Raw genomic sequence first — 24,410 nt, 5'->3', positions numbered from 1 at the left:
ATTTGTTCTAAAAAGTCCCTTTGCCTTCTCCCCGGGTCCCATATCTTCTTCATTTTTCAAGCAGTGTGTCATGAATGAGCTCCCAGACACTATTCCTCAGGATCTGTAATTTCAGTAGGAGGGTGTTAGATGAGAGTGGAGATGAAGAGGAAAGGGGGGAAGGGGGGGTGGGGTGTTGCGGTGAAGAACCCAGGCAGATGGGACTTGGAGGAAGCAGAGGCACCTTTGACCAGCCGACTGTTGCTTTCGAGCCAGGCAGTGTGGAGAGATGAGAGGTATCATCACCAATCACAGTAGAAGCAGATAATCTCTGACATGAACAGCATTGTGTGCATATTTATGTGTATGCGGGGCTTTGATTTTCTGTCTCTGCTGTACCTGTGTGTGTGTGTGTGTGTGTGTGTGTGTGTGTATAAGAGGGTGACTCATTTATACTTTGGTTACATTGCTGAAATATTATTATTCTTATTATTTCTATATTTATTGACATTTATTGTTTGTAAAATTACCTCATTGGTTGTCTTATATGAATACACCGCATACATTTTTCTCCCATAATTACTTTTTTACATTCAATTCCGATGTAGACCCCTAGCCTACTAAAGCCAATTTTTAGCGTACAACCACTTTCATTTTTCATGTAACCATGGTGATAAGTGTACTCTTATATTACAAGGTTAATAGACACCCCTTGCTTGATCATACGTGCAGGAAATTACTGTTTACTGTTGTTACATGTCAGGATCAATAGACAAATAGAAATAGTTCAATAGAAGATGGATGGATGTTGACATAGACAGCAGAAGACCGATACAGATACCAATCTGATACCAATACCAACCTTTTTGTCTCTTTTTATTGTTTGTCGTCATCAAGTTGTATATATATACTTCTAAATATTACTAAATATTAGGGTTGCATCTAGAAATAGATCAATAGAAGATGGATGGATGTCGACATAGACAGTAGAAGACCGATACAGATACCAATCTGATACCAATACCAACCTTTTTGTCTCTTTTTATTGTTTGTCGTCATCAAGTTGTATGTATATACTTCTAAATATTACTAAATATTAGGGTTGCATCTAGAAATAGATCAATAGAAGATGGATGGATGTCGACATAGACAGTAGAAGACCAATACAGATACCAATCTGATACCAATACCAACCTTTTTCTCTCTTTTTATTGTTTGTCGTCATCAAGTTGTTTGTATATACTTCTAAATATTACTAAATATTAGGGTTGCATCTAGAAATAGATCAATAGAAGATGGATGGATGTCGACATAGACAGAGGAAGACCGATACAGATACCAATCTGATACCAATACCAACCTTTTTCTCTCTTTTTATTGTTTGTCATCAAGTTGTATATATATACTTCTAAATATTACTAAATATCAGGGCTGCATCTAGAAATAGATCAATAGAAGATGGATGGATGTCGACATAGACAGAGAAAGACCGATACAGATACCAATCTGATACCAATCTGACGTCTGTTTGTCGTCAAGTTGTGTGTATATACTTTGAAATATTACTAAATATTATACTATTACTATTATTATTACTATTACTACATATTAGGGCTGCATCTAGAAATAGATCAATAAAAGATAAATGACAGTAGAAGACCGATACAGATACCAATCTGATACCAATGCCAACCTTTTTGTCTCTTTTTATTGTTTGTCGTCAAGTTGTATGTATATACTTCTAAATATTACTAAATATTATACTATTACTATTATTGCTATTACTAAATATTAGGGCTGCATCTAACAATTATGTTCTGAGTAGATTAATCTTGTTAATTAATTAATTGAGTAATCAGCTAGTCCATCGTCTAGCCAGACCAAATCAATATGAACCAAACACAAATAGGTGGGGTTGTCCGATATTGGCTTTTTTTTGGTCAAAAATCTCAATTTCCAATATCGATATCAGCCGATACTGATATCTAATTTGGTGGCATGAACACATAGTACTTTATACACAGCATTTTTTGAATGTAATTTTTCATTGTGAAAAAATCTGATACTGATATCAACCGATATCGCATTTTTATGCTGATATCGAGCCGATAATTATCAGTACCGATAATTACATTCCAGATCCCATGTCACAGTACTTGTTGGAATTCATGTTTCCCCTCATTTTACCACAGCTCCCCATTGCGAAGAGCACTCATGCAAGTCCCAGTCCATGCTTTACTATAGGCAAGATACAGTTATCTTGGTATACTACTTTTTAATGAGTTTATTGTCAGTATAAATGTTGTTTTTATGGTATTTTCTCTTGAGAAGATACACTGTAATATAAAAAAATAGTTGCTGAAATGTGAGAGGTGTGCTCACTTTTGTGTACCGCCTCTGTATTTTAAACGGTCCCTTAAATGGTATATCTGTGTTTACATTAACGGAAGAGCCAATACAACCCATATGCCCTTCATACGGATGAACAAAGTACTTTTTGACATCTTGTTGAAAATCTTACCCTTCTCAACACTTTCCGTTTTTGAAAAGGTGTCAGCACAAAAGGCTGTACCTCCGAACCCAACCTTCTTTTCCTTTTTACTTTATCTGGTGTCTGCAGCAGATGGATGGTTCAAACAGTTGGGCGCAGACAGCAGACTGAGCGTTCCGTTTTTTTTCTGTCTGGCAGAACTTTTCATAAAGAATATCTGAGTTTTTATAGCCTTTCTTATGAGACTCTGTCACATGCATTTAAAAGGATAAAGACCATGTTTTTATTTGCATGCGGGGTGTCCACTCAGAAATAACGGTTGTATGTGAGTTAGCGCAATCGATTGTATTGATTGTGTTTTGCTATATTTGACAGTTCACTGTGTATCGACGAAGGGTGATGTCATTAGCAGCTAGACAACTTAAGCTTAAAAAAACTTAAAAAAAAACTTAAAAAAAAGACAACTTAAGCTTTTGTTTTGAGAACTGTAAGAAATCCAACAAGTAGTTCAGTTACCAAATCAAAGCAGTATCATTATTTTTTCACCTCGTACTTTGGTACGTGACTACAAATAAAATAATGAAAAAATAAAAATAAAAATAAAAATAAAAATAAAAATAAAAATAAAAATAAAAATAAAAATAAAAATAAAATAAAAATAATAGGAAAGCAGGAAGTGAACAAATGTAACAGTTACTGATTGTAAAAGTACCAAGGGGTAGGGGGTAAGCAAGGGGTAGGCTCTAATAAGCTTTGCTTCTTCCTACTCCTTTTGGACATGTGGAACTGTGAACTGATTATGTGATGCATTCAATTGTAATCTGATGCATGTTCAAATGAAATTAAACCATTACTATTTTTATTGATTATTTTCCACCAGACCAGTTTATATGCCACACCGAGTCCAGAGCAGACATCGTGATCCTGGTAGATGGCTCCTGGAGTATCGGGAGACTCAACTTCCGGTTGGTGCGCATGTTCCTGGAAAATCTGGTCAACGCCTTTGACGTGGGCATCGATAAGACCAGGATAGGTTGGTCTACCATTACTTTTTCATTTGTGTAAATGTCTGCATTGCAGTAATGTAAACTTAAAGGCAAATATGGAGTTAGAAAATGTGTTTTTTAAACTTAGGACTGGCTCAGTATAGCGGTGATCCAAGGATGGAGTGGCACCTGAATGCTTTCACCACTAAAGATGCTGTTCTTGATGCTGTGAAGAACCTTCCTTATAAAGGAGGAAACACTCTCACAGGTACTTTTTTTTTTAAAATTTGTGGTCATTTATTCCTCCTCAATGTTTCAACCACTTCCTCTGTCTCCAGGCCTTGCACTGTCCTACATCTTGGAGAATTGTTTCAAACCTGAGTCTGGTTCCCGGGTTGATGTCCCTAAGATTGGGATTCTCATCACCGATGGGAAGTCTCAGGATGATGTTATCCCACCTGCAGAAAGCCTGCAAAAAGCTGGGGTTGAACTGTTTGCAATCGGTGAGATTGCTTCAAATCATGACAATTTTGCAGCGAAAATGAGTTAATAATGTATCGACTTACCCTGCAAGTGTGTCCTTTCCTTCTTGTGTTGCAGGTGTGAAGAATGCTGATGAGAACGAGCTACGCTCCATCGCCTCCGAGCCGGACGACACTCATGTATATAATGTAGCTGACTTCAACGTTATGAGCTCCATCGTGGAAGGACTGACCAGAACAGTTTGTGAACAAGTGGAGCAGCAAGACAAGGACATCAAGCAACGTAAGTGCACAATAAGACGTTACACACTATATGGACCGTGGAGCATTAATGTCAGGATTATACCCAATGAGAATGCTCTCCGAGCAAAACGGCATAATCATCATGATTAACCCAACTGGACTTGGACTACGTGCCATTCGGTCCTTGTATAAGTGGAGCAGGAGCAGGTCAGGAATCGTGACGGGAAGAACAAGATTCCGGATACTAGAATTAGCTGAAATTAGCTTCCTCCTTAGTCTGGCTGGAAACAGGGGTGGGCAAACTACGGCCCGGGGGCCACATGTGGTCCACCAAGTGTTTGAATCCGGCCCGCCAGTTGCTTTCTAAGTATTTGGTAATGGTAATGATAAGTAGGAGTAGGAAGAAGCAAAGCTTATTAAATCCTACTCCTCCATCTGCTACTTTTACAATCAGTAACTGTTACATTTGTTCACTTCCTGCTTTCCTAATATAGTTTAAGTTTTTTTTTTATTTTATTTTTGTCACGTACCGAAGTACGAGGTGATATGACCATACAATGACATAATTTCAACTTTTAACATACAAACTGGCAACATGACTTGCAAGTCGGATGTCTTATTTAGTAAAAAAAAAAAACAAAAAACTGTAAAATTAAATGACATAGTTTGATGTCGTCTGATGTTTAAAGTGCTTCTGAAAAAAAGGGACACGAGAACATACAGATGATATAGTATAACTATTAATTATAAGCATAAAATAGTGTGTGTTTTAAATATATGTTCTGGCCATCCATCCATTTTTTTCCGCTTATCTGGGTCCGGGTCGCTTCATGTCCCAAGAACCAGATTTGGCCGCTGAAAAACCAGGAAGCATATAGCCCTGCAAAATGTCTTACTGAGGGAAAATTCAACCAAAAACTGTAATATAGCGGACAGAACTTACATTTATTTATTTGAATGTTGACATTCATATAGTATGTAACAGAACAAGTTTATATATTTTGCTCATTTGCTAGTATCAGTTTGTGTCATATATACTCATCTTCTACCACTTTTTCGTCTTCCAGAACAGCCACCAGAGAGGATTGGACCACCGTCAGACCTGGTGACATCAGAGATTACAGCCAGAAGCTTCAGAGTGACATGGAGCCACGCCACTGGGAACGTGGAGAAATACAGAGTGGTCTATTTTCCTGCTCCGGGAGGAGAACCACAGCAGGTAAGCGTTTTTGTTTTTTGGTGTGAAAACACATTTCTATGAAGACAACAGTATTGCTTCTAGAATAACCACCTCTTTATCGATTACTGAGACTGAACCACAACCGGATTTTATGCGATCTCGTATCACACGTTCCTTCATTTATTTTGATGTCCTCACGTCTATTTTTCTTTGCACCCCTTCCACGCATCCCAGTCCGTGGTAGACGGCCATGACACCTCGGTGGTGTTGCAGCATCTCAACTCGCAGACCGAATACCAGCTGTCTGTGTTTGCTGTGAATGAAAATGACGCCAGTGAACCACTGAGAGGATCGGAAACAACTCGTAAGTGTTAATACATGCACACGTGCATACAAAACAGTGAAATAGGGAAAATTAGAGAAGAACTAGGAGAATTTTTTTGTATCATTCTTTGATATTTTAAGTGTGGCATTGGAATACTAGGAAATACTTGGAAATAACCAAATGTGGATCACTATGTCCCTAAATTTATGAGGATAAAAAAAGAGTAACATTATTATGCATTACACTCACGCGTATTACGCCGTCTTTTTTTCCCCAAGCAATTGATATGCTGTTCTAACTCTTCCAACCAAGACAGACAGAGAGCCTGAGGGCTCGTCCAGCATGTATTACATAATTTCTTTCTTGTTTTCAACTCCCGTTAAATCTCTCTCTGGTAATTGTGGTTGATTGTATTAATACAGCACAGACTGTACAGCGCAGACAAATCAAGATCCAAATTGAGTGGAGAAACACGTTTTCTACCTGTTGAAATCCAGTCCCAAAAAAGATTTTATTTGGAATATTTGCAAGCTCTAATTGTGTTTTCCCTGCGTGTGGTCTTGTGCATATGCAGTGGCTCTTCCCACGGTGACGGGTCTCCAGCTGCTTGATGTGACTCATAACAGCATGAAAGCACGATGGAAGAGCGTGGAGGGAGCGTCGGGCTACATGTTACTTTATGCACCACTCACCGATGAAGGCGACTTGGTTGAGAAGGAGGTAATGTTTAAAACAAAGGACATTAATAGATAAATGTTTCGGTCTTAACTTTTAATTACTGTATTTTCTAAACGCTATAGACGTATAAGTCGCACAAGGCCAAAAATACACAATTAGGTAGAAAAAAACATACATAAATCACATTTTTTGTGGGTAATTTATTTTATAAACTACAGTTTTTTCTGGACTATACATCGTACAAGGCCAAAAATACATAAGTCGCATTTTTTGCGGGTAAGTTGTTTTATAAACTACAGTTTTTTCTGGACTGTAAGTCGCACAAGGCCAAAAATACATAACTAGGTAGAAAAAAAACATACACAAGTCAAATTTTTTGCGGGTAATTTGTTTTATAAACTACCGTATTTTCTGGACTATAAGTCGCTCCGGAGTATAAGTCGCACAAGGCCAAAAATGCATAATCAGGTAGAAAAAAAACATACATAAGTCGCACTGGAGTATAAGTCGCATTTTTTGCAGGTAATTTATTTTATAAATTACCGTATTTTCTGGACTATAAGTTGCTTCGGAGTATAAGTCGCACAAGGCCAAAAATACATAATTAGGTAGAAAAAAAACATACATAAGTCGCTTTTTTGTGGGTAATTTGTTTTATAAACTACCATACTTTCTGGACTATAAGTCGCACAAGGCCAAACATGCATAATCAGGTAGAAAAAAACATACATGTCGCATTTTTTGCGGGTATTTTTTTGAATAAACAACCATTTTTTCTGGACTGTAAGTCGCATAAGGCCAAAAATACATAACTAGGTAGAAAAAAACATACATAAGTAAAATTTTTTGCGGGTAATTTGTTTTATAAACTACCGTATTTTCTGGACTATAAGTCACTCCGGAGTATAAGTCGCACAAGGCCAAAAATACATAATTTGGTAGAAAAAAAACATACATAAGTCGCACTGGAGTATAAGTCGCATTTTTTGCAGGTAATTTATTTTATAAATTACCGTATTTTCTGGACTATAAGTTGCTTCGGAGTACAAGTCGCACAAGGCCAAAAATACATAATTAGGTAGAAAAAAAACATACATAAGTCGCTTTTTTGTGGGTAATTTGTTTTATAAACTACCATATTTTCTGGACTATAAGTCACACAAGGCCAAAAATGCATAATCAGGTAGAAAAAAACATACATAAGTCGCATTTTTTGCGGGTATTTTTTTAATAAACAACCGTTTTTTCTGGACTATAAGTCACACAAGGCCAAAAATACATAATTAGGTAGAAAAAAAACATACATAAGTCGCATTTTTTGCGGGTAAGTTGTTTTATAAACTACAGTTTTTTCTGGACTGTAAGTCGCACAAGGCCAAAAATACATAACTAGGTAGAAAAAAAACATACATAAGTCAAATTTTTTGCGGGTAATTTGTTTTATAAACTACCGTATTTTCTGGACTATAAGTCGCTCCGGAGTATAAGTCGCACAAGGCCAAAAATGCATAATCAGGTAGAAAAAAAACATACATAAGTCGCACTGGAGTATAAGTCGCATTTTTTGCAGGTAATTTATTTTATAAATTACCGTATTTTCTGGACTATAAGTTGCTTCGGAGTATAAGTCGCACAAGGCCAAAAATGCATAATCAGGTAGAAAAAAAACATACATAAGTCGCACTGGAGTATAAGTCGCATTTTTTGCAGGTAATTTATTTTATAAATTACCGTATTTTCTGGACTATAAGTTGCTTCGGAGTATAAGTCGCACAAGGCCAAAAATACATAATTAGGTAGAAAAAAAACATACATAAGTCGCTTTTTTGTGGGTAATTTGTTTTATAAACTACCATATTTTCTGGACTATAAGTCGCACAAGGCCAAAAATGCATAATCAGGTAGAAAAAAACCTACATAAGTCGCACTGGAGTATAAGTCAAATTTTTTGCGGGTAATTTATTTTATAAATTACCGTATTTTCTGGACTATAAGTTGCTTCGGAGTATAAGTCGCACAAGGCCAAAAATACATAATTAGGTAGAAAAAAACATACATAAGTCGCTTTTTTGTGGGTAATTTGTTTTATAAACTACCATATTTTCTGGACTAAAAGTCGCACAAGGCCAAAAATGCATAATCAGGTAGAAAAAAACCTACATAAGTCGCACTGGAGTATAAGTCAAATTTTTTGCGGGTAATTTATTTTATAAATTACCGTATTTTCTGGACTATAAGTTGCTTCGGAGTATAAGTCGCACAAGGCCAAAATACATAATTAGGTAGAAAAAAACATACATAAGTCGCTTTTTTGTGGGTAATTTGTTTTATAAACTACCATATTTTCTGGACTATAAGTCGCACAAGGCCAAAAATGCATAATCAGGTAGAAAAAAACCTACATAAGTCGCACTGGAGTATAAGTCACATTTTTTGCGGGTAATTTATTCTATAAACTACCGTATTTTCTGGACTATAAGTTAAGTTGCTCCGGAGTATAAGTCGCACAAAAAGTCGAAAAAAAACCCATACATAAGTCACACTGGAGTATGTAAGTAGTAGTAAGTCGCATTTTTTGCGGGTCATTTATTTTGCAAGCTACTTGACCAAAACAGACATTACGTCGTCTTGGAAGGCAAGTTCTAACAATAATAAAAGAATAGAGAACAGGATGAATAGATGTAAGATATGCTAACACAATGGTTATTCAGCTACACAAAAAGTAAACATAAACAGAAAAGGTGTCCAGTGTCATTGTTGACGTTTGTGTGTTCTTGTCTCCAGGTCAAAGTGTCCGATGCAGTGACAGAGATGGAGTTGGATGGTCTGATCCCACACACCGAGTATACCGTCACTGTTTATGCGATGTATGGAGAGGAGGCCAGCGACCCCATTGCAAATCAGCAAACTACGCGTGAGTGATGCACACCCACGTACATTTGGCTTGCACTCTGCTGTGACGAGCATCTAGTGGATGAAATAGCATAAAATAGCATCACTGTCAAAATATATGCAGGCATATTTGGGGAAGGTTAACACGCAGACCTCACAGACCAGGGTTCAATTCCACTCTCGGCCATCTCTGTGTGGAGTTTGCATGTTCTCCCCGTGCATGCATGGGTTTTCTCCGGGTACTCCGGTTTCCTCCCACATTCCAAAAACATGCTAGGTTAATTAGCGACTCCAAATTGTCCATAGGTATGAATGGGAGTGTGAATGGTTGTTTGCCTATATGTGCCCTGTGATTGGCTGGCCACCAGTCCAGGGTGTACCCTGCCTCTCGCCTCAAGACAGCTGGGATAGGATCCAGCAACCCCCAAGACAGCTGGGATAGGATCCAGCAAACCCCCAAGACAGCTGGGATAGGCTCCAGCAACCCCCCCAAGACAGCTGGGATAGGCTCCAGCAACCCCCCCAAGAAAGCTGGGATAGGCTCCAGCAACCCACCCAAGACAGCTGGGATAGGCTCCAGCAAACCCCTAAGACAGCTGGGATAGGCTCCAGCAACCCACCCAAGACAGCTGGGATAGGCTCCAGCAAACCCCCAAGACAGCTGTCTGTATGTGACGTGTGATTGGCTGACGACCAGTCCAGGGTGTACCCTGCCTCTTGCCCGAAGACAGCTGGGATAGGCTCCAGCAACCCCCCCAAGACAGCAGGCATAGGCTCCAGCAACCCCTACCCCCCAAGACAGCAGGGATAGGCTCCAGCAACCCCCCCAAGACAGCAGGGATAGGCTCCAGCAACCCCCCCAAGACAGCAGAGATAGGCTCCAGCAACCCCCCCAAGACAGCTGGGATAGGCTCCAGCAAACCCCCAAGACAGCTGTCTATATGTGACGTGTGATTGGCTGACGACCAGTCCAGGGTGTACCCCGCCTCTCGCCCGACGCCAGCTGGGATAGGCTCCAGCACGCCTGTGACCCTCGTGAGGATAAGCGGTAGAAAATGAATCAATGAATAACACAGAAAGCTAAGATGTCAGCGTTTGCTCAGATAGCTTACTATCTGTAATGTACTTTACAATAAGATACACAAAAATACAATAGTTACTGAGGAAGTAATGAGTAGTGGTAAAGGTTTAGGTAGGTTCATTCCTCATTAACTACTGTAATTTTGTGTACCTTATTGTAAAGTGCTACCACAAAATGTATCAAAAGTGGTCCCCACAACCTCAGATTTTTCTGTCATGGGTCCATCACTAGACAAAATGTATATGCACAATAACCATATTGTTAATTAGATACCGGTATGTAGTAGAATGTAGTTATGTATCTGATATTACTCTCCTTGTTCTCTGCTCAGTACCACTGAGTCCTCCCAGTAACCTCCAGTTCTCTGACATCACCCACAACTCAGCACGCATCAGCTGGGACCCCCCGGGGAGAGGAGTTACGGGTTATCGCATCATGTGGGTCAAGACAGACGGGCAGGTCGCAGAGGAGGTGTTTTAGTTTTTATTTTTATTGTCCTTAAATATTCCGATATGTTTTTGAACTGAACCACACAGACTGTCGTTATTCAGGACTTACAGGAATAATTTTTTGTTGTGTGTCCTGCAGGTGGAAGTTGGGCCCGTGAACTCGTATGACCTGAGTGGACTGGCATCGCTGATGGAGTACTCGGTAGCTGTATTTGCTCTGTATGACGAGGGCCAGTCAGATCCACTCAATGATGGATTCACAACAAGTAAGTTTGGGAGATAAACAATATGAATATGTGTTGCTTGCAGTGTTTTTTTTTTTTATTATTTTTTTTTAATCAAAAATATTTTAATTGTAGACAAGGGTTCAATTCCCCCCTCGGGCATCTCTGTGTGAAGTTTGCATGTTCTCCCCGTGCACATTTCAAAAACATGCTAGGTTAATTAGCGACTCCAAATTGTCCATAGGTATGAATGTGAGTGTGAATGGTTGTTTGTCTATATGTGCCCTGTGATTGGCTGGCCACCAGTCCAGGGTGTAGGCTCCAGCACCCCTACAACCTTTGTGAGGATAAGCGGTTGAAAATGAATGAATGTTGGCAGCTCGAGTGGTTAGCACACAAGGCCACACAGCTAGGAGACCGGAGTTCGATTCCCCCCTTGGGCATCTCTGTGTGGAGTTTGCATGTTCTCCCTGTGCATGCGTCGGTTTTCTCCGGGTACTCCGGTTTCCTCCCACATTCCAAAAACATGCTAGGTTAATTGGTGACTCCAAATTGTCCATAGGTATGAATGTGAGTGTGAATGGTTGTTTGTATATATGTGCCCTGTGATTGGCTGGCCACCAGTCCAGTGTGTACCCCGCCTCTTGCCCGAAGACAGCTGGGATAGGCTCCAGCACCCCTCGTGAGGAAAAGCGGTAGAAAATGTGCTATTAGTAATAATCACTTTTGGCTTATCGGGTATCCAACATACGGTACAGTACAGTGTGGAGTGTGTCTGTGGTAATAATTTGTGTGAATACATAGCTAGCTTTTAAGCTAATTGAGCAACTTTTAACCAGTAGAGATGTCACTACTAATTTGCATAGAACAGTAAATATACAGGCTCCCTCAACTTTGTCTTTCTAATTGTCCATATTTCATTTACCGATGCAATCTTTACTGTTGGCAATTTGTTTTCGTTTTTTCCACGAAGAGGTCTATCAATACCGTTCGAAGGTGAGCCATTTTTTCCGGTGGTGCCAAACAGCGTTGAATGGTATTACCCCCTAGTAAACCCTCTGCTCCGTTGGCGGCATGCCCACCTCATTTACAGCTCAGCATAATAGGCCAGTCACATTAAAAGGTCATTTCCCTGTCCCTGACTATTCAATCACGCTAACGGTTATTGATCGGTCGGAATATCCCTTTAAGCAACAAGCTGCACAGACGCTCCAGCGCTGAGTCAGCATAAATAAATTGACTTCTGGCAAGGGAATCACGCCCTCGTCAATCTACAACCTGATGATGGTTTTTACTTATCACTTGGCAAACGTTGTTAATCGGACAAAACTGTGGTGACACAATTGCAATGCAATGCAATGCCAATGCACTTAGATCAAACATACGTTATTATGATGAATATTCTATTGAGATGAGTCGTCTTATATTCCAGATCTACGTTCAGCTTTTCTTCCTGTCACTCACGTGCACCAGTGACCTGGAGAGAGAAGTTAATATACAACATAAGAGGCGTTATGAGGCTAATATTAATATAATGGTGATCAATTATCTGTGAATATTGTCAGTCATGCAGGTCATTGTGATCCCGTGGCCTTGAATCTATCACAGCTGGACCATTCAGGATGTCTTAGAGGCGAAACCTCTCCTAAGACAACCTAAACAGTCCAGTTGCGATCGATTCAAAGCGCTGAGGGTGATCAATGAAGTCATCAAACGACTGTCCAGCAGCTATGAAAAATGATATTACCAACTGAGTCTGACACACTGCACCGGACCTAAAATAATAACAATCAGTGTTGTCTTATATGCGGGTCAATATGGTACTATGAACTACATTACTCAAGTTTTATATTTAAAAAAAAATCAGCTCATCAACTTGGTATTTTTTGGGATGCACGGTGGTCGTGTGGTTAGTGCGCAGACCTCACAGCTAGGAGTTTGATTCTGGTTCAATTCCACCTCCCACATTCCAAAAACATGCTAGGTTAATTAACGACTCCAAATTGTCCATAGGTATGAATGTGAGTGTGAATGGTTGTTTGTCTATATGTGCCCTGTGATTGGCTGGCCACCAGTCCAGGGTGTAGCCTGCCTGTCGCCCAAAGACAGCTAGGATAGGCTCCAGCACCCCCGCGACCCTCGTGAGGAAAAAGCGGTAGAGAATGATTGAATGAATGTTTTGAGTCTTAAGCTGCTGTGTGATGAGTTTAGTGTGAATGTGAATGGTTGTTTGTCTATATGTGCCCTGTGATTGGCTGGCCACCAGTGCAGGGTGTACCCTGCCTCTTGCTCGAAGACAGCTGGGATAGGCTCCAGCACGCCCGAGACTGTTGTGAGGATAAGCGGTAGAAAATGAATGAATGAACTTGGTATTTTGTGATCTTTGTACTTGATGTAAACAAGTAAAGTTTACCTTTATTTCTCAGCTCCAGTTCCAGGTCCTCAACACTTCCATTCCAGCGATGTCCGTCCAGACAGTTTTCGGGTCATTTGGGACCACTCAGCCGATGGCATCATCGTCTACAGACTCTCCTGGGCTCCATCCACCGGTGGCGACACAAAGGAGGTCAGTACATTCATTTGATGTTAGAGCAGTCGAAGTTGACCGCGTTTAACTTGAATAGGCTTTAACCAGCCACATATTTGCGGTGTTTTCTTCTCAATCAATCTGACTAATAATTCCTGTGAAAATGTAATTTAGAACCTAACATTATTACCCTTCAGGGAGTCACCATTTTTCAATAAGACTGCAGTCTGCTTTTGTGGCCAGATAAAATGGACCCCATGCTGTGTGGACCTAACTGTTCCACTCTAGCTGGTAAAACCCTGACATGACTGAGTGTACATAAAAGCTGAATGGACCCACAATGAATGGCCTGGGTGTTTTATTATACTGATCTAGGGTTTTAGAGACAACTGGGGGGATGCGATAGAACCCTCTAATGTCTGATTAACTGTGTGTGTGTGTTTGTGTTCTGTTTTTGCCGAGTGATTAGTGTTGAGAATACCACTCTTGGGAGTTAGAGAGGTGGGCTGCAAGCACAGATACAAGCGGTCGCTGTCTCTTACCCTTTTGCAGTAAATGTGCCAGTTGTCGTGGTTTCATAGGCTCACACATTAAGGTCAATTTTCACATATATACTGTATTTTCCGGACTATAAGTCACACTTTTTTTTTCATAGGTTGGCTGTTCCTGTGACTTATACTCCAGAGCGACTTATAAGTGAAAAAATTGTTTATGTTACATAAACACTGGACACCTTTTCTGTTCATGTTTATTTTTTGTGTAGCTAATAACCATTGTGTTAGCATATCTTACATCTATTCAGCCTGTTCTCTATTCTTTTATTGTTAGAACTTGCCTTCCAAGAGGACGTAATGTCTGTTTTGGTTAAGTAGTTTGGAAAATAAATGACCCACAAAAAAGGCGACTTATACTCCGGAGTGACTTATGTATGTTTTTTTTTTTTCTACCTAAATATGCATTTTTGGCCTTGTGCGACTTATACTCCAGTGCGACTTATAGTCCGGAGTGACTTAGTATGTATGTTTTTTTCTCCCTAAATATGCATTTTTGGCCTTGTGCGACTTATGTATGTTTTTTTTCTACCTAACTATGCATTTTTGGCCTTGGGCGACTTATGTATGTTTTTTTTCTACCTAACTATGCATTTTTGGCCTTGGGCGACTTATACTCCAGTGCGACTTATGTATGTTTTTTTCTACCTAATTAAGCATTTTTGACCTTGTGCGACTTATACTCCAGTGCGACTTATAGTCCGGAGTGACTTATGTATGTTTTTTTCTACCTAATTATGCATTTTTGACCTTGTGCGACTTATGTATGTTTTTTTTCTACCTAATTAAGCATTTTTGACCTTGTGCGACTTACATTCCAGTGCGACTTATGTATGTTTTTTTCCTACCTAATTATGCATTTTTGGCCTTGTGCGACTTATGTATGTTTTTTTCTACCTAATTAAGCATTTTTTACCTTGTGCGACTTACATTCCAGTGCGACTTATGTATGTTTTTTTCCTACCTAATTATGCATTTTTGGCCTTGTGCGACTTATGTGTGTTTTTTTCTACCTAATTATGCATTTTTGACCTTGTGCGACTTACACTCCAGTGCGACTTATGTATGTTTTTTTCTACCTAATTATGCATTTTTGGCCTTGTGCGACTTATGTACGTTTTTTTCTACCTAAATATGCATTTTTGCCTTGTGCGACTTACATTCCAGTGCGACTTATGTATGTTTTTTTCCTACCTAATTATGCATTTTTGGCCTTGTGCGACTTATGTATGTTTTTTTCTACCTAATTATGCATTTTTGACCTTGTGCGACTTACACTCCAGTGCGACTTATGTATGTTTTTTCCGCCCTAATTATGCATTTTTGGCCTTGTGCGACTTATACTCCGGAGCGACTTATAAATGAAAAAACTGTTGTTACATAAATGTTACATAAACACTGGACACCTTTTCTTTCCATGTTATTTTTTGTCTAGCTAATAAACATTGTGTTAGCATATCTTACACCTATTCAAAGTGTTCTTTTATTGTTAGAACTTGCCTCCCAAGAGGACGTAATGTCTATTTTGGTCAAGTAGTTTGTAAAAAAAAAAAAAAAGAGACTTATTCTCCAGTGCGACTTATGTATGTTTTTTTCCTACATAACTATGCATTTTTGGCCTTGTGCGACTTATACTCCAGGGCGACTTATAGTCCAGAAAATACGGTAAATATAAACATGAATGCTTTTTGCGCAATATATCTTTAAAGGGGATATTGTATATTATGGAAATGTTTTTTTAATTGCTTGCATACACCAGTGACTTGCAGTCTGGGAATGAAAAATAACAAACAACATTACCGTCTGAGTGCACTTCATGGTGCCTGCCAGCTTCTGTTTGTCAGCATGCCACCAATAAGATAACAAATATTTTTATACACCACGACTTTGACACGACTGTGACGTCATTATTCTTGGTAATCTGTTCTAAAATACACAGAAACACAACTTGCAGTACTTGATCCTGAAGCGGTGGGGATAAGCGCTGAAGTCGAAGTTACATGTTTGGGACTTGCAGGCTGAAAAAGTGTGAGCACTCCCGGTGTTCGGGTTCTGTGAAAAAGCCATTTCGGCAAATCGTGTGGATATTTAGCCACTTCCAGTAAATTCCAATTTCACTGTTGCTGCCTGTGGAAACAAGTCCCACCACGGGGTTTCATTCATGTTTGTGTCGTACAGATGTTGTTGTTTGGACCTCTGCCACTGCAGCACTTGGACCCAACTGGCAGTCACTGCACATGTTTGAATTACTAGCAACATCTTGTTAAACTTAACACGGCAAGCGCAATTAAAAGATTTGAAGTTATAAAAACCAAGACATTGTGTTATTTTAGTTTTTATTACTCTCTCGACTGAAATGAATGACCTTTGGCTTGGAACTCATTGGCATGGTATTCACAGAATAAATACTTACATTTCTGGTAAATCGCTTCAGTTCTAAGTCCCTAAACGGCTTTTTTGAAGCACAAACTGACACATTTGAATATGTTAATAATGTGTGAAATTAGCTACAGTATTTAATTTAATTACATTTGCCGTTTTTGTTTTAGTGTTTAGATTTTCTGTGTCTATTTCCTTTGCAGGTGGTGCTAAGTGGAAGTGCTAACCAATACGCTTTGACTGATCTGCGCCCCTCCACTGAGTATGAAGTGATGTTGACGGCAGTTTTCAAAGACCAATCAGAAAGCGACACTGTCTCTGTCACAGAGACCACATGTAAGATGTGTGCCGCCTCTTTACGTTCACCATGAATTGTTATTTTTGATTCAGGAACTCCAATAATCTAAACCATGGATGCCCAAAGTCCATTTGTGGCTCACTTCTTGATTTATTATTAATAAAATTAAATACAATTTAATTTAATTTAATTTAATTTAATTTAATTTAATTTAATTTAATTTAATTTAATTTAATTTAATTTAATTTAATTTAATTTAATTTAATTTAATTTAATTTAATTTAATTTAATTTAATTTAATTTAATTTAATTTAATTTAATTTAATTTAATTTAATTTAATTTAATTTAATTTAATTTAAACATAACCGTTGGATTACAACAACACTGAAAAGAGAAAAACATGATGGTGTTACGCAACCCTGCACCAGTGCGTTTCATGTAATGGGGGTGAGGTGTCGGGGGGGGACATTAGGTATTAGCATTGTTCCTGCTTCCCACTAACTGCTAGCTCAGCGAAGAGATATTTGCATTTTTTTCCCTCTCTTTTCAGAACGACACAGACTGAGCCGTCGTGTTTAAATGTTATAAATTGAGTTAATCATCTTATCTTGGAAAATTGTTTCAAATTGTTGCAGATGTTGTCTCGGCTCATTTTATTCATCTGTTTTGATAATCAGGGGATTGTATGCAGAAGGCTATGCAGGTTTGCACACATAAATAAATTAGAGTGTCAAATTAAAGCATTAATTGAGATGACTTCATTACAGTCACGTTTAATGCATTATTTTTTTTAAATTGCATTAATCAAATTTTTAATGTTTTCTTTAGGCAGGTTGCTGTTATAAAATCTGTTTTTATGCGTTGGACTTCCTGTACTTGAGTTGTTAGTGGTGGGAAAAAAACACCCTGAAGTGGACATTGATTGGCTGCCACTGTGTTTGGGCTTGTTTAGCATCCCCCTGATAGGCTCCCATTGTAGTTGTTGGCAGGGCAAGGTGAGGAGCTGTGAGTTGAGGAGTGAAAATACAGGCGCTTGGGAAAATTATCGTTCTAATAAATGGGAAATTTACATCTCGGAAATGCTCCGAATGCATCATTACCAAGGGTAAGGGGTTTGCTTGCCACCGAAGCAGATCAACGCGAGTGCAGCAACCGCTAACGTTTGAGACGACTGCATTTGTTCAAGTCCGTTAAAAACAATAAATAACTAGTTTTTGTTATTTATTAATGTTTTGATCTACCGCAATAATATAATGAATTTAAATGAAAAATACCTCAGAATTTTTTAATTAGATCAAATAATGTCAGAGAATAATTAATTAATCTTTTGACACCAGTAAAATAAATACTATCAGCTTCTCTTTCTTTCAAATTTCTTCGACACGACTGCATCTGTTCAAGTCTGTTAAAAACAATAAATAACTCTTTTTTGTTATTGATCAATTTTTTGATCTACCGTAATAATGTAATGAATTTATATGAAAAATACCTCAGATTTTTTCAATTAGATCAAATAATGTCACAGAATAATTAATTAATCTTTTGACACCACTAAAATAAATCGGCTTCTTTCTTTCAAATTTCTTAGAGACGACTGCATCTGTTCAAGTCTGTTAAAAACAATAAATAACTATTTTTTGTTATTTATTTATGTTTTGATCTACCGCAAGAATATAATTAATTTAAATGAAAAATACCTCAGATTTTTTTAATTAGATCAAATAATGTCAGAGAATAATTAATTAATCTTTTGACACCACTCAAATAAATACTATCAGCTTCTCTTTCTTTCAAATTTCTTCGATGACTGCATCTGTTTGTCTGTTAAAAACAATAAATAACTCTTTTTTGTTATTTATTAATGTTTTGATCTACCGTAATAATATAGTGAATTTAAATGAAAAATACCTCAGAATTTTTTAATTAGATCAAATAATGTCAGAGAATAATTAATTAATCTTCTGACACCACTAAAATAAATACTATCAGCTTCTTTCTTTCAAATTTGTTAGAGACGACTGCATCTGTTCAAGTCTGTTAAAAACAATAAATAACTATTTTTTGTTATTTATTTATGTTTTGATCTACCGCAAGAATATAATTAATTTAAATGAAAAATACCTCAGAATTTTTTAATTAGATCAAATAATGTCAAAGAATAATTAATTAATCTTCTGACACCACTAAAATAAATACTATCAGCTTCTATTTCTTTCAAATTTCTGTCCCCTGGGGGGGAATGACACATTTTTCAAATCTGTAGTAAACAGAGTTAAGATTGGTGAATGCATGTTTAATATTAAAATTGCTTAATGATATCAAATCGGACATATTTCCGTTTTTATTGATGCGGCCCTCAGTGGGAAAAAAATCAACATCCCTGAACGAATCAATACGGCAGAATTTACCGACTTGCATCCCCTCATGTTGCCGTGAGGGCCGCGAAGTCGTACTGTTGACACAATCATCACACAATCATGTCTGTACTCATTCAATTCCGAACATGACTAATTGCATTGACTTGTTTGTCCTTGTTTATCTCAGAGGTGGAAAATCTATTTTCCCCGTCAATGATTTGTATGTATCTATCTAATTACCTGAGCTATTGATATAGAGAGTTGCTGTGTTACGCTCTAATTATGTGATTGATGTTCTCTGTATTTCCCCAGTGGCCAAGACGGTAACGATCGCCACCACAACCTCAGGTAAGAAGAGCGCGAATAACTGCAGCTGTAAAAAATGGGGGTGAAACCTTTCATACGGTGATGCTCAATATGAATCCGATGTCTCTCTCGGTGGCCTAGTGCTCAGCGTGTGGGCCTCAGAGTCAAAAAGTCATGGGTTAGAATCTCAGTTGAAGCATCAAAGCATGTAGTTTACCTGTTGGGTTCTTTTCAGGTGCTCCGTCTTCTTGCCACATGCTAAAAACATACATGTTAGGCTATTTGGGCAATAAACAGACTTTTTTTATTGGAGAGGCGGTCGTCAGCCAATCACAGGGCACATATAGACAAACAACCATTCACACTCACATTCATACCTATGGACAATTTGGAGTTGCCAATTAACCTAGCATGTTTAGTACCCGGAGAAAACCCACGCATGTACAGGGAGAACATGCAAACTCAACACAGAGATGACCGAGGTTGGAATTGAACTCGGGTATCCGAGCTGTGAGGCCTGCGCGCTAACCACTCTACCGCCGTGCAGCCTATATAAAGAACAAATTACAGTAAATTAGTTGTATGTTTACACAAAATGAAGTACAGTTCAAGTGATACTTGAAAAATACCTCTGAATTTTTTAATTAGATCAAATAATGTCAGAGAATAATTAATTAATCTTTTGACACCACTAAAATAAAATACTATCAGCTTCTCTTTCTTTCTAATTTCTTAGAGATTACTGCATCTGTTCAAGTCCGTATTACACATTTTGTGGGCAATCTTAGAATAGATAGATTTTGATCGGACAAATCTTAAGTAAATTTGATCAAATGTCGAATTACTACAGGTTCTTCTCGCATGGGTGTCCAAACAAGGCAGGATACTTTGTTATTTTTATGTATTGTTTAATTTTGTAATAAGGCCAAAAAAGTTATAAATTTTTCAAGACAAAGCTTTATTTTATTGCCCTACGATGGACTATTTGACAATAGAACATTTTAATGATGTAATATAGTTATGGCAACCCCAATTAAGTGCTAGAAAAATCAGTCCCCACACAACCCAAACAGAAGCTGTAGCAATTCTCCACTTGATCAAAGCTACTTAAGATGTGTCAGATCAAAACACGAACGTGATCTTAGCTTCCACTTCACTTGTCAATGTCAGAACTCTTTAAAACATGTTTCTTCCTCTGTCCTAAGCGTGTAGGAACGTAATCGCCCTTACTGAAGTGTGCACTACACGCCCAAAGTTCTTTCATCCTAGGTACTTTGGCATTTTATAGCCAATTTAGCAAGAAGCTAAATTTTCTGGAAAAGGGTGTACATTATATACGTATAGGGCGATTCAAACACATTCTTCTTGTTACTGCCTGGGTAATTACAAGTCTGCACCGTTTTTTTAGGTACCCTATATTTTCTTTTGTGACAATATATTTACCACTCTAGCGCTCACTTTAGCTCTCTCGCGTCGTAGCGGTCCAACGAGCAAACTAGCGGTCGAACTTTGCACACTAGCAAACTATCCCTTTAAATGGGACCTATTGTGCTAATTTTCGGCATTGTATTGAGTGGACTCCTATAGAGGAGCTACACATAATAACCATCACAGAAAGCTTTCTAGTTTTTCCAGAATCTGCACCTATTCAGCTGTATTTCTTTGGATTTCGTTCTTCCCACAAAAACTGTCTGTTTTAATGTATTCCACTCACGGCCCGCCTCCATGCACGCCCACACCGCTGTGGTTGGTCACACTCGCCAGTGCTTAAAAGTATTTAAGATTTGTGCCGCTAGCTGCGAACCCAACTTTATAGAAGGTGACAATAAATGCAGAGGTATCTTTCTAAAATGTCCGCTTTTAACATACAACCATATGTGTTGGATTCCGAATCTGATCCAGAAGTAGAGACTGGTATGATCGTATAATTAATGGTAAGTAGATTTAGCATTTTATCGTTAGCATCGGTAACGTCAATTGTGTTTTGCGGGACAACCAGTGTTTAAAAAACACTAATTGTGGTGGGAAAAGGGCAGCGAGCTTATCTGGCCTACAGCTATGCCCATATAAGGAAGTCCACTCCTCTGTGACATCACAAAGAGTCAGTTTTACCTCGCCTTCTGGAACGGAGCGTTTTGAGCCATCCCAAACTTCTTTCCCGTCTCACTTCCAAATCCGGAAAACCTCATTAACTACAACTTTGGCTTATGGCCATGCCCATATAAGGAAGTCAGCTCCTCTGTGACATCACAAAGGGTCAGTTTTACCTCGCCTTCTGAAACGGAGCGTTTTGAGCCATCCCAAACTTCTTTCCGGTCTCACTTCCAAATCCGCAAATCTCATTAACTGCAACTTTGGCTTACGGCCATGCCCATATAAGGAAGTCCGCTCCTCTGTGACATCACAAAGGGGTCAGTTTTACCTCGCCTCCTGAAACGGAGCGTTTTGAGCCATCCCAAACTTCTTTCCGGTCTCACTTCCAAATCCGCAAACCTCATTAACTGGAACTTTGGCTTACAGCCATGCCCATATAAGGAAGTCCGCTCCTCTGTGACATCACAAAGGGGTCAGTTTTACCTCGCCTCCTGAAACGGAGCGTTTTGAGCCATCCCAAACTTCTTTCCGGTCTCACTTCCAAATCCGCAAACCTCATTAACTGCAACTTTGGCTTACAGCCATGCCCATATAAGGAAGTCCGCTCCTCTGTGACATCACAAAGGGTCAGTTTTACCTCATTAACTGCAACTTTGGCATTGTTTAACACGAGAATACAACATTCTAACTACATTTATAGGTCAGAAAAGTGGAAAAAGCCTAATAGGTCGCCTTCTTTGGAACGTGTAAAGATTTGCTAGTTGCCAGTGTGTGCTGTGAAAGCCAGGAAGTGGAATTCATCACACTTTAGAGCCTCGGGTTGTCTGCTTTTCTATGATGAATGTGACTGTGTTTTGATAAATGACTTTACCAATCTGGATTTACCCAGAAACGCTGGTTCAAACGTTATTATTTCAGGGGCGACACAGTGGTGGCCTGAATTGTCGTTGCGCGCGTGTGGAGGCGGCCACATTTAATCGAGTGAAAGCGTTTACTTAGTCAAAGCTTTAAAGCTCTTTTTAAAAATAACTTTGCCATGCACACATTTATAGCAAACATCTGCTGTTCTGTTTCAAGGTTGTTAGCTTGTCGGTCGCTTCACAAATGTCCCACAATTCAGATTTATGTGCAGACAAGTTTAAATTTGTTATAAAGACCAATGACACAAACAAACATCTTTACTGGATTGTGTAAAACTCACATTGCAAGATTTTTTTTTTTATACATCATGATGACATTTTAAATCTGTCCAACCCACAGCTGCTAGAAAGCACACTAAAACCTGCAACCTGTTTTCTGTGACATTTCCATGAATAAATCTTCCCATTGAGTAACGAAGGTCTGTGCTGTTGTTGCACAGCACCCCGTCAAGCAGTGAGAAACCTTCATTCGAGCGAAGAGACCACCCAGAGCCTGGAGGTATCATGGGAGATGGATGACCCACGTGTGGAGCGCTACAGGGTGTCCTATGCCAGCCTCGGGGGCCATCCCAAAGAACAGACGGTAAGGTCATCAAGCTGTGCGTGCTCTTAAAAAGTGGAACGTGTTTATAGAATATTGGTATTTACGTTCACAGTACAGCCTAGGAAACACCATGAATGTATTTTTTTTTTATTATTGGCCAAGTGTGTTGTATGGCTGCACAGTGTTGGCATGTTGTTAGCATGTTGGCTAAAGATTTGGGTTCGAATTTCGAGACTCGAGTTCGAATTTCGAGACTCAAAATCGCCCATAGTTATGAATGTGATTCTGAATGGTCGTTTGTCATTATTCATTCATTTTCTACCGATTATCCTCACGAGCGTCGCGGGGGATGCTGGAGCCTATCCCAGCTGTCTTCGGGCCAGAGTACAGGGTACACCCTGGACTGGTGGCCAGCCAATCACAGGGCACATATAGACAAACAACCATTCACACTCACATTCATACCTATGGACAATTTGGAGTCGCTTATTAACCTAGCATGTTTTTGGAATGTGGGAGGAAACCGGAGTACCCGGAGAAAACCCACGCATGCACGAGAAGAACATGCAAACTCTACACAGAGATGCCCGAGGGTGGAATTGAACTAGCTGTGAGGTCTTCACGCTAACCACTTTAACACCGTGCAGCCGATATATTGGTATATGTTTGTATATTTATTAGTTATAAGGGATTATATGGGAGTGTTACGTTGCTGTGTGATGAGTTTAGTGATCACCCATGCATGCACGGGGAGAACAACTTGGGTCTCCTAGCTGTGAGGTCTGCGCGCTAACCACTCGACCACCGTGCCACCTATATAAAATATCATTTTACATAATTATACAGTCAGTGTGAAAGCAGTGCTTAGTAAGCACTATTTTTTGTGCAAGATCTTCGAAAAGTCTTAAGAGAACAGTCTGGTTTTGTACCGAACAGACAACCAAAACGCTACTCAGGGGTTACTCTGCCGTGGTCGGTTCGAGTGACCATCTACCTCAATCTGAAAACCGATTACACATTTAGTCCCGCTTCACTTGGCCTGCCCGATCCCACCCATCGCTGTTACACACGTGTACTCTTACCAGGCATCTCCCTTATCTCCCTCTCCATCTGTTCCTCCAATTCTACTTTGGCTCCCTCTTCTCTCATCACCTCCTTTTTACTTCCATGCCTCCTCCCCCTCCGCCCCTTGTTTTAGTGTGCCGCTGTGGCGTCAGCGCTTTGGAAGATGGAGAGGCTTTGTTAAGCCAGAGGACATTCCATTATCTTTTCAGCAGCCATTTACCTCGCTGGCTACAGAGAAGAAGGGTAGCGAGAGGAGCACAAGAAACAAGCAGGAGAGGGGAGGACAACCGGCTGTCATATAGCACTTGAGGGTTTTTATGGATGTGTAAGGGCTGTGTTTGCACTGGGGTTGGGATGG

General features: G+C 39.2%; 1 protein-coding gene across 2 annotated transcripts in view; it reads left to right on the top strand.

Annotated features, from left to right (window-relative positions):
* col14a1a (collagen, type XIV, alpha 1a) overlaps positions 1-24,410 on the top strand; it is a 131,085-nt gene that overhangs the window by 40,934 nt on the left and 65,741 nt on the right. For both annotated transcript variants that reach the window (XM_058084545.2, XM_058084544.2), the window contains 14 exons: positions 3,351-3,503; positions 3,605-3,724; positions 3,795-3,959; positions 4,057-4,221; positions 5,249-5,400; positions 5,596-5,725; positions 6,261-6,406; positions 9,149-9,278; positions 10,669-10,808; positions 10,926-11,052; positions 13,437-13,576; positions 16,671-16,803; positions 19,436-19,471; positions 22,884-23,026. In XM_058084545.2, coding sequence (XP_057940528.2) covers positions 3,351-3,503; positions 3,605-3,724; positions 3,795-3,959; positions 4,057-4,221; positions 5,249-5,400; positions 5,596-5,725; positions 6,261-6,406; positions 9,149-9,278; positions 10,669-10,808; positions 10,926-11,052; positions 13,437-13,576; positions 16,671-16,803; positions 19,436-19,471; positions 22,884-23,026 — 1,880 coding nt within the window. The remainder of the gene's footprint in view (positions 1-3,350; positions 3,504-3,604; positions 3,725-3,794; positions 3,960-4,056; positions 4,222-5,248; positions 5,401-5,595; positions 5,726-6,260; positions 6,407-9,148; positions 9,279-10,668; positions 10,809-10,925; positions 11,053-13,436; positions 13,577-16,670; positions 16,804-19,435; positions 19,472-22,883; positions 23,027-24,410) is intronic.

The sequence above is a fragment of the Doryrhamphus excisus genome, linkage group LG17 (assembly GCF_037039965.1).
Source record: "Doryrhamphus excisus strain RoL-2023G ecotype Guam linkage group LG17, RoL_Dexc_Guam_v1.1, whole genome shotgun sequence".
Taxonomy (NCBI): Eukaryota; Metazoa; Chordata; class Actinopteri; order Syngnathiformes; family Syngnathidae; genus Doryrhamphus; species Doryrhamphus excisus.
The sequence above is the reverse complement of the archived record's forward strand: the minus strand, read 5'-3'. Positions and strand labels throughout refer to the sequence as shown.